The 10,385-nt window shown below is 56.6% G+C and overlaps 1 protein-coding gene across 2 annotated transcripts; it reads right to left on the bottom strand.

The window, feature by feature from the left end:
• Positions 1-597: 597 nt before the first annotated feature.
• Positions 598-7,691, bottom strand: SIRT7 (sirtuin 7). 2 transcript variants are annotated; one of them, XM_073311646.1, is made up of 10 exons: positions 7,557-7,691; positions 7,293-7,430; positions 5,531-5,635; positions 4,346-4,416; positions 4,107-4,179; positions 3,214-3,312; positions 2,478-2,714; positions 2,142-2,222; positions 1,779-1,885; positions 598-1,178 (listed from the first exon to the last, which is right to left on the bottom strand). In XM_073311646.1, exons 1-10 carry the CDS (start codon positions 7,650-7,652, stop codon positions 965-967), a joined length of 1,221 nt encoding a protein of 406 aa, XP_073167747.1. In that variant the 5' UTR covers positions 7,653-7,691; the 3' UTR covers positions 598-964. The 2 variants fall into 2 exon arrangements, with proteins under 2 accessions (XP_073167747.1, XP_073167748.1); XM_073311647.1 differs by lacking the exon at positions 7,557-7,691 and having other exon boundaries at positions 6,876-7,517.
• Between the last annotated feature and the right edge of the window lie 2,694 nt (positions 7,692-10,385).

Here is a 10,385-nt window from a genome sequence, read left to right as displayed (position 1 = left end):
CCGAGAGCCCGCCCTCCAGCCCAGGGCAGGACCCGATCCGGCTGCTGCATCCCCGAGAGCCCGCCCTCCAGCCCAAGGCAGGAATCCCGGAGAGCCCGCCCTCCAGCCCAGGGCAGGACCCGATCCGGCTGCTGCATCCCGGAGAGCCCGCCCTCCAGCCCAGGGCAGGAATCCCGGAGAGCCCGCCCTCCAACCCAGGGCAGGACCCGATCCGGCTGCTGCATTCCGGAGAGCCCGCCCTCCAGCCCAAGGCAGGAATCCCGGAGAGCCCGCCCTCCAGCCCAGGGCAGGACCCGATCCGGCTGCTGCATCCCGGAGAGCCCGCCCTCCAGCCCAGGGCAGGAATCCCGGAGAGCCCGCCCTCCAACCCAGGGCAGGACCCGATCCGGCTGCTGCATTCCGGAGAGCCCGCCCTCCAGCCCAGGGCAGGACCCGATCCGGCTGCTGCATCCCCGAGAGCCCGCCCTCCAGCCCAGGGCAGGAATCCCGGAGAGCCCGCCCTCCAACCCAGGGCAGGACACGAGCCAGCTGCTGCATCCCCGAGAGCCTACCCTCCAGCCCAGGGTCACCCCCACTAGCCAGTCACAGAACCACAAGAAAGTTCAGGCTTCTTTACTTAGCAAAAAGTACCCCACAAGGCAGAGAAACAGCAGGTGCACCAACCTGCCAGTGCTGCTAGAGAACAGAGTGTAAGTGCTGAGGTTAAGGGAAAGGTGTCAGACTGCAAGGCCCATTACCTAACAGCCAGCTGTCCTCTGAGCTTTGTCATTGCACAGTAAATAGTTGCATGAAAATATGGCTCCTGCAGTTTTTTCCAGTTGCCCCCACCTCAGATCAGCAGAGTCCGTGTCTGGAGTCCATGGCAAACCCAGCTGAGTCCAGGGCAGCAGGGAAAAGCCATCCTGAATGGCAGCAGCTGATGTATTTCCATAAAAATATAGAGTTCAAATGGCAATTTACAAAGTCAATTTACTTTTTTCTTCTTGGAGCCTTTTGCACAACCCCTGCCAAACCAGCCCCCTGAGAGAGAGAGGCTGAGCTGAGAAGCTGGCTCTCGCTGCTGCTCTTGCATCTGCGCCTCCTCCAGGCTCCATGGTGGTGCCACAGGTCTCCGGCTGTGACTGCCTTCCTCACCGGGGCCAAGGGGGATAGCCAGAGAGAAGATAGGGTCCTTTGTTCTACCAAAACAAGACAGATGTGTAAGAAAGGCTCCTTGTCCTGCTGCTGGGGGACTCAGCACTACCACACACAGGAACTGAACCCACTGCTGAAAATTACACTCCTCCATCCTCGATGTAGCCAGGGAGCAGCTACTATTCACTCAGTCCAAAGAAGCAGCTATGTGACTAAAATCACCTCTTGTGCCCTCCCCTGGAAGGCAGGCTTTTGGACTGCTCTGCCATTGCACACATCTCACTGCCTCACTTCTGCCAGGAGTTGCTGACAGCGCCTTCTGGGTGACGATCACTATTAAAAACTACAAATACTAAAATATACTGCTGAGCAGGCAGAGGAATGTTCTGTGGTAAACAGGCACAGGAGGGTGCAGTCTCAGCCCAGGCCTAGGAATTTAGAACTTCCCCATTCTCATCCCAGTGCCAGCAAACCACTTCCTTTCCCTGTGCCTTGGTTTCCCCATCTGTAAAACGAGGATGACAGAAGTGACTTGCTTTGTAGGAGGGAAGTGAAGGGGGGGCCAGGGGAGTGAGTTCTGTATAGAATAGATGAATATTATTGTCAGTAAACATGAGGCAGCCACCAGGCCTGAGGCTCCTCACCTGTCATAGCATGGGATCTCCAGACCAAGTTCTTCCATCAGTAATCTCATAACATCATCACATTTCCCATGCAGTTTTAGGGCAGCCAGATCATCCTTTGGAGTCCACTGTGGGGGGCCAAGGAAGTGAAGATAAAAATCCAGACAGGCTGAATGAGCAACCCCTGTATGATCCCTGCACAGCACCCTGTCCAGACCTAACAGCCTTGTATTCTGGCAGGGGACCCATGTCCCAATCTGTCCCCTGCTCAAATTCACACTGTCTAGTTCTCAGACTCTTTGTGGGTATGAATTCCCCCGTACAGCAGGATGTAGGCGCAGAATCTTTTCACATGAGGCTTTTCCCATTTTTTTAACATCTCACCTGCAGGTTCACAATGTAGAGTTTTGGACGGCGACTGGGGGGTTTGCTCATGCACCAAAGACGTGGATACTTTTTCAAAACCTGGCATAAAATAGAGACTGTCAGTATAGCCAAATGCAGATGTAAATGCTGGAATATATCTGTGAGAGTAGGTGGAATTTATTACCAGGAAGGGGACGAGGGAGGAGTCAGAAGAAAGACTACCAAGCACCAGGATTTATCACATGTGGTGGGCGAGGCCAGACACCAGGGTGTTTGGGAGAAGACTGCTCCGCGCCAGGGCGCATCACCAAAGGAGAATGCTGCTAACAATCTTCACTGAGCGTCTACAGTTACCTTTAAGCTGGAACCCAGACACAGAATCACATCTGCTTTGCTTGCAGCCTCTGTTGCTGCTTCCCAGTTCAGAGGTTCCCTCAAGGTCCCCTTCTCCCCGAAATGGACGATTGTGTCTCTCAGCTGTGCCCCACACTTATGGCACATCCTGCCTGTATGATGTCTGTGCAGGGCTGTGCGCTCCGTCACATCAAACATTCGCACATATTCTCTATTGGGTGTGCAGAAAGTACAGACCTTGTGCAGGAAGGAAGCAAGGAAATGCAGTTATGTAACAGGCAAGTTTGCTCTTTTAAAGGCCAGGGGCCTTTCATCAGTTAGCCTTGGTTTGAGGCAAAGCCCCTTTAACAACAGGTGTTTCGCCTTGGTCGGGAATTCAGACCCAGCTGGTAAAGGGGTCAGGTGACTGCCTGATGAGCATCGGATTCCTATAAGGCTGAAAGAGCTCATTTTCTAGGTCGGAGCTACAGGAAGTAGGGTAATTCCTGTGGCAGGTGTATGCCTAGGCAGTCTGTCTATAGGAGGACTGAGGAAGAGCTGCTGGGATTTATGCTAAACTGTTTCATTTGGGGGTTTTCTACAGACTGTCACTGCAACCCATAAATAGTGCCCTGAAGAAAGGGCCTGAACAGACTCCGGGTGCAGAATTTAATCCTTCGTGGACTGGGGAGACAGGCCAGCAGCCCATAACCCACATGAGCCCACAGAACAGCAAGCCTTTGCCCTGGCTACTCACCTCTATGTACATGTTTCCATGAAGCTCAGATATTGCTGCTTGGGGTAACCCACTCCGTAGATGGAGACCATCACAGTTCTGAGACACCACATGCTGTACCTTGGAAGGAAGGAAGCAGAGCTGACATGGCATGGAACTCTGAAAGTGTTCACCAATGAGGAAAACAGACTGACCCCAGTACAACCCCAGAATTTGAGCAGAGTTGGCAGAGACCAAGCAGGGTGGGCAAGAAATGACTGAGAAGACACAGAAACCAGCACACACTTATGACAGAAGTTAAAGGGCTCCCACTGCTAAATAAAGCTCTGCTAGGAGTTATCACTATTACTCTGCTAGAAGTTTTATAACAGGAACCCTCACCCACCCACACGAACAGGCTAACAAGGCGGGGGCGGGGGTGTGAGGCAGTTATGGAAAAGGTGTTGCTACAAAAGGTGGGAGTTACACCTAGGGGTTAAAGTGGCCGGTACAGAGTAATGGTAAGAAGCCGATACCAGCCCGTACGCAGCAACATTAAAGCGCTTTAAGGAGGGTCCCTTGCCACAGCAGTGCTTTAATATCGCAGCCCTGCCCCACCAAAGGGGTGGGGGGAAGAGGAGGAGGAGGAGGCGGCAGCTGCCTCAGGATTGCCCCCAGCCCCGCCCCTTCTGGGGGCCCACTCCTGGCCCCGTACTGGTAAGAATTTTATATTACTTTCCCCCTGGTTACACCAATAAGACACTGGGTTTTTACAGGAGCACAAACCCTGCTGTTTCTATGTGGACATCTGGCCACCTTCCATAAGTAACAGTAACTATGTTCAGTAATCCAAGGAACACTTTTTCCCCCAGCAACTGGTCTCTGTTGATTTTCCAGCCTCTTCCTTCAGAGCACTAGTGAGCTTAGGACCTTACCAGGTTGTGCTTGTGTAAGCAGGCAATGCTCATATGAGTGAGCGTGGGCTCCGCTTCACTCAGATCTGTAGCCCTGGCAAATGGAAAGGGAAAGGAAAAGGAACAAAAGAGGAGCTGTTAATCCCACATTCAGTCTTTGCCTTCTGCTGTGCAGCCAAGAAAGATACTCTTTGGAGGGTTGCAAAGACTGTCACCCCATTAGAGCGGAAGGGAAAAAAATAGTTATGTCATCTGCTTACCTGATACTCCTCCCTTTCTGCAGTAATGTCCAGACTCCATTAGGACCCCTGTAGTCAGGGATTGAAGCTGCCTGCATTACAGGAGAAACAAGAGGAAAATGAGACCTGCTGAGAATGCTCCCCATGCCACCAGTCCAGCTTTGATAGTTTATCTGATTCTCACTTCCTACATTCCCCATAAATCCATCAGCCCTCTCTCACACAGAAGCATATACGGGTCTCTCTCACTTGTTTAAACTCCATGCTTAACTCACTCTGATAATTCATCCAGAATCATCATCCTTCACAGAACAACATTCTGTCCATCTTCCCCACTCATTCAGTTTCTGCATTTTTATGTTACATCCCTAGTATTCTCCTCCCTCGCATAATTCATATAATTTCTGCCACTTTTTCCCACTCAGTATTTCCTATTTCCCCACAAAGAACTCAATTCCTAAATCCTTCCATAGTTCCTCCAGATATGATGGCATCTTTGCTGGCCATACTCCAGTACAACTGTCTATTGCACTATAGCACCCAGACACCTCAGTCTGAATCATGCCCCCATTCCGATATGGGCTGTAGAAAAAAAATAAGAAAATATGGTTCCTGCTTCAAAGATTTCACAATCAAAAGTGAAAAGTGACATACGCAGGGGATGTGCCAGCCTTCAACACCCACTTCTCCCAGCAGGGACCACAAAGGCAGACCATTTTTATAGATATTTACAATTTAAAAATTATGAACTGCCTGCTAGACCCATCTGCCCTTCAACCTAGCCATCATTAACTGGCCAATTTCTTATTGGCTATAGGACAGAAGTGGGTCTTGAAGAGAAATCTGAAGGAGTGGCCTTACTGATCAGATCGAAAAGGACATTCTTTGTACAGTGATCTTGGCTGCTGCCTAGCACTTCACACTAACCCAGAAGGGCTCTGACAAAGATCTTTGTATGCAGTCAGAGCCTCAGCCTTTCCTGACCAACAAGTGCCTTCCTAAGACACAAATGTGAAGGTGTCCTGACTGTGGACCAATCTCAGTCTGAATACAGGATCCTAGGACTCCTAATACTTTGCTTACACACCTACCTGGCTTCATGCAATCCACTCACTAACCAAGAAAGATCTCTGTAGAATTTATGGCATAGAATCACTGCTGAAAGAGCTCCAGCAGCCTTAAACAACTCATCCCATTTAACCCTACCGTGCTGATCCCAGCTCCTGTATAGATGACCAGGTGTTTCGCACTTCGGACAGCTGCGGCCAGCTCAATGACCTTTCTCTTTAATTCCTCTGGTTCATCACAAACCTAAAGAGAAGACAAGGAAGTTAGAGCAATCTCTCTATGCAAATTGCTGGTTAACTCCCTTCTGGTCTCTTCTCTTTTTACTGAATCCTTACTGGCTTCAATTAAAAAAATTAGAAAAAAAAATTGTTTGAAAAGAATATCTTTTTCTCATGTGCATGCCTTGATCCTAGATATCAATTCCTACTGTCACAAGAAGACAAAGTCAAGGTAAAATTTAATTTAATCAAAACGTGGATGAAAATGGAAATGTTTCAGTCAGAAGTAGAAAATAATTATGTAATAGAATCAATGTCAGACACATATGAAATTGAAAGACTGGATGATGAACTGCAACTTCTTCTTAAAGCTCATGAAATCTCCAAAAACAAACATATCTGGATGAAGAAAAGCTCTAAAAACGATTGGGACAATTCTTGATTCATTTGCAGATGAGCCACATCTCATTAAGAAAGAAATCATTTTAAACCATTGGAAATGTCATACCCAAGATGACTCAATTGACAGTTCCAGCATCAGGAGTAGTGAAAGAATGTTTTCAGGCTTCAAAAGTATCCTTTCACCATAAAGGTCCAATACAACACAGAAAATCTTACAAGATGTTATTTTAATTTGATCAAACGTATTGTTCATAAAAAATAATTGTTTGACAGCACAAGAACACTAGGAAAACTCATGTAAAAGTTAATCAAAACAGTTTCAGTTTCAATTTTTTTTTAAATTTAAATCAGATTGACATTTGATTTGACCTAGTTTGAATCAGTAACTGAAGTTTTTTGGGATTTTATGATGGCGTGAACCAGAAAAGAACCCAAACACATTGAATACAACTGAACCCAAACCTGAACTAAACCAAACTAAATACCAGTTAGACTCCCTGTTTCTCATTCTGCATCCCTGGAAGCTGCAGTGGCGTCTCATCCGGGGGTGGGGGGAAGAGAGGGGTCAGGAAAGCTGGCATACAAAGCCAGTCAGAGCAGTTTATTTTCTGAATAGAAAAGAACTGACATGGACTATTAAACCTTGACAGTGGGTTAGAAATCTCCTAGAGGGTGACACCTTTACATGTCCTTTCCCAAAAGGACAATTCTCCACTAAGTAGGATCCATTTCCGACAGTTTCCCTGTCAGACTTATTCTATAGGTTACAGAAACTATCCTCCAGTTTTTTTTTAATGCCACTCATTGTTATACTATTGGAGTTCATGCAACAAGAGTTAGGTAAGCAACATGGAAGTCCTTACCATAGTCTGTCTCTTCTCCCTTGTCTGGTTAGAGGAAGCTCTGTTTGCAGTTGACTTTATTCTTTAAGTGGAAAAAATATTTGTTGCAAGTGTCACTCTAGTTATGGTGGAAACCTTTACCAAAGGTTAGGCCTGAGACTCACTACCTGACTCCTCTCTACTCAGGATTTTCCAGCTCTCACAGGCTTTGCTCTACGTAGTGTGATCCTCACGGTCCCAGAGACGTGCAGGGTCCTGATCCTCAGTGGCTCTGAAGATTAGGACCATGCCTTTGAAGGAGCAGGGCGAGTGGCCAGGGATCCGAGGGAGGGCGGAGGCCTGATGTGCTCTCGTGGCTAAGCGGTTCATTGGATATCAGGGACTATAGCGGGGCCCGCAAGAGCGGGAATCAACGTCCCAGCGCGGGCGAGCACCCACCTCCTCCTGCCTCCTGCGCAGCCCCTCGCGCTTCATGCGCCGCCGCTCCAGCTCCCGCACGATGTCCTCGCACTCGCCCAGGAGCAGGCTCTCCTCCGGGCTCCGCTCCCCCGCCGGCTTCCTCAGGATCCGGGACACCTGGCACCCGGAGAGCACAGAACGGGTCACCCGCCGCGCCCGCCCGAGCGGGCCCCCGGCGGGGCAGGACCGCGCGGCGGCGGCGGCGCCGGGCGAGGGACCCGGGCTAACGGGAGGGGGCGGTACCTGTCTGCGCCGGTCCCGCTGCTCCTCCTGCTGCAGGATCTCGGCTCGAGCTGCCGCTTTCCGCTCCGCCCGGCTCAGGCTCCCGCCAGCCGCCATGACAGCCGTGGGACGCCGGCCGCTTCCGGGTACGGAGCCAGAGCTTGTGCTTCCGGCGGCAGGATGAGGGTCACTTCCGGGCCAGAGCGCCTATTTCCGGGTAAAGAGCGGGCCCGCGCGCTACGAGCTGCCGGCCTGGCACGTGCCTTTGCGCCACCTGCCAGCAAAGCCCAGGGGGCGGAGCGATGGGCTAACGGCGCCTGCGCAGTGACGGCGCTCGGGGTCAGCGCCACCCGCGGAGCGAGCGAGGCTTCCCCTCCCCCCCCCCCCGCCTGAGGCCCCGGCCCCACTGCCCGCCCCCCCAGCCCAGCGCCAGACCCCCCCCCCGGCTCCTGGCGCCCCCCAGCCCAGCGCCAGACCCCCCCCCGGCTCCTGGCGCCCCCCAGCCCAGCGCCAGACCCCCCCCGGCTCCTGGCGCCCCCCAGCCCAGCGCCAGACCCCCCCCGGCTCCTGGCGCCCCCCAGCCCAGCGCCAGACCCGCCCCCTTCTCCCCCGGTACTGCCCCCCCCAGCCCAGCGCCTGCGCCCCCCCAGTACTGGCCCCCCAGCGCCTGCGCCCCCCAGTACTGGCCCCCCATGCCCCCAGCACCACCCCCTCTGCGCCCCCAGCGCCACCCCCTCTGCGCCCCCCAGCCCAGCGCCTAATCTCCCCCCCAGTACTGGCCCCCCAGCGCCAGACCCCCCCAGTACTGGCCCCCCAGCGCCTGTGCCCCCCCAGTACTGGCCCCCCAGCGCCAGACCCCCCCAGTACTGGCCCCCCATACCCCCAGCACCACCCCCTCTGCGCCCCCAGCGCCAGACCCCCCACTGCTCCCCCAGCCCAGCGCCTAATCTCCCCCCCAGTACTGGCCCCCAGCGCCTGCGCCCCCCCAGTACTGGCCCCCCAGCGCCAGACCCCCCCAGTACTGGCCCCCCATGCCCCCAGCACCACCCCCTCTGCGCCCCCAGCGCCAGACCCCCCACTGCTCCCCCAGCACCACCCCCTCTGCCCCCCCAGCCCAGCGCCTAATCTCCCCCCCACTGCTTCCCCAGCGCCTGCGCCCCCCAGTACTGGCCCCCCAGCGCCAGACCCCCCCCAGTACTGGCCCCCCATACCCACAGCACCACCCCCTCTGCGCCCCCAGCGCCAGACCCCCCACTGCTCCCCCAGCACCACCCCCTCTGCCCCCCCAGCCCAGCGCCTAATCTCCCCCCCAGTACTGGCCCCCCAGCGCCTGCGCCCCCCCAGTACTGGCCCCCCAGCGCCAGACCCCCCCAGTACTGGCCCCCCATGCCCCCAGCACCACCCCCTCTGCGCCCCCAGCGCCAGACCCCCCACTGCTCCCCCAACACCACCCCCTCTGCCCCCCCAGCCCAGCGCCTAATCTCCCCCCCACTGCTTCCCCAGCACCTGCGCCCCCCAGTACTGGCCCCCCAGCGCCAGACCCCCCCAGTACTGGCCCCCCATACCCACAGCACCACCCCCTCTGCGCCCCCAGCGCCAGACCCCCCACTGCTCCCCCAGCACCACCCCCTCTGCCCCCCCCAGCCCAGCGCCTAATCTCCCCCCCAGTACTGGCCCCCCAGCGCCAGACCCCCCCAGTACTGGCCCCCCATGCCCCCAGCACCACCCCCTCTGCGCCCCCAGCGCCAGACCCCCCACTGCTCCCCCAGCACCACCCCCTCTGCCCCCCCCAGCCCAGCGCCTAATCTCCCCCCCACTGCTCCCCCAGCGCCTGCGCCCCCCCAGTACTGGCCCCCCATGCCCCCAGCACCACCCCCTCTGCGCCCCCAGCGCCAGACCCCCCACTGCTCCCCCAGCACCACCCCCTCTGCCCCCCCCAGCCCAGCGCCTAATCTCCCCCCCACTGCTCCCCCAGCGCCAGACCCCCCCAGTACTGGCCCCCCAGCGCCTGTGCCCCCCCAGTACTGGCCCCCCAGCGCCAGACCCCCCAGTACTGGCCCCCCCAGTACTGGCCCCCCAGCGCCTGTGCCCCCCCAGTACTGGCCCCCCAGCGCCAGACCCCCCCAGTACTGGCCCCCCATGCCCCCAGCACCACCCCCTCTGCGCCCCCAGCGCCAGACCCCCCACTGCTCCCCCAGCCCAGCGCCTAATCTCCCCCCCAGTACTGGCCCCCCAGCGCCTGCGCCCCCCCAGTACTGGCCCCCCATGCCCCCAGCACCACCCCCTCTGCGCCCCCAGCGCCAGACCCCCCACTGCTCCCCCAACACCACCCCCTCTGCCCCCCCCAGCCCAGCGCCTAATCTCCCCCCCACTGCTTCCCCAGCGCCTGCGCCCCCCAGTACTGGCCCCCCAGCGCCAGACCCCCCCAGTACTGGCCCCCCTTACCCACAGCACCACCCCCTCTGCGCCCCCAGCGCCAGACCCCCCACTGCTCCCCCAGCACCACCCCCTCTGCCCCCCCCAGCCCAGCGCCTAATCTCCCCCCCAGTACTGGCCCCCCATACCCCCAGCACCACCCCCTCTGCGCCCCCAGCGCCAGACCCCCCACTGCTCCCCCAGCCCAGCGCCTAATCTCCCCCCCAGTACTGGCCCCCAGCGCCAGACCCCCCCAGTACTGGCCCCCCAGCGCCAGACCCCCCCAGTACTGGCCCCCCATACCCCCAGCACCACCCCCTCTGCGCCCCCAGCGCCAGACCCCCCACTGCTCCCCCAGCCCAGCGCCTAATCTCCCCCCCAGTACTGGCCCCCAGCGCCAGACCCCCCCAGTACTGGCCCCCCAGCGCCAGACCC

Source organism: Lepidochelys kempii, chromosome 14, assembly GCF_965140265.1.
Source record: "Lepidochelys kempii isolate rLepKem1 chromosome 14, rLepKem1.hap2, whole genome shotgun sequence".
NCBI classification, from domain to species: Eukaryota; Metazoa; Chordata; order Testudines; family Cheloniidae; genus Lepidochelys; species Lepidochelys kempii.
The sequence above is the reverse complement of the archived record's forward strand: the minus strand, read 5'-3'. Positions and strand labels throughout refer to the sequence as shown.

Bases quoted from the DNA above. Each gene is read 5' to 3' on its own strand.
- SIRT7 (XM_073311646.1), bottom strand. From the start codon at position 7,652: ATGGCGGCTGGCGGGAGCCTGAGCCGGGCGGAGCGGAAAGCGGCAGCT. The intron at 7,431-7,556 runs GTACCGCCCCCT...TCCGGGTGCCAG, and splicing joins AGCGGGACCGGCGCAGACAG to GTGTCCCGGATCCTGAGGAA. The intron at 5,636-7,292 runs GTGGGTGCTCGC...TCTTCTCTTTAG, and splicing joins TGCGCAGGAGGCAGGAGGAG to GTTTGTGATGAACCAGAGGA.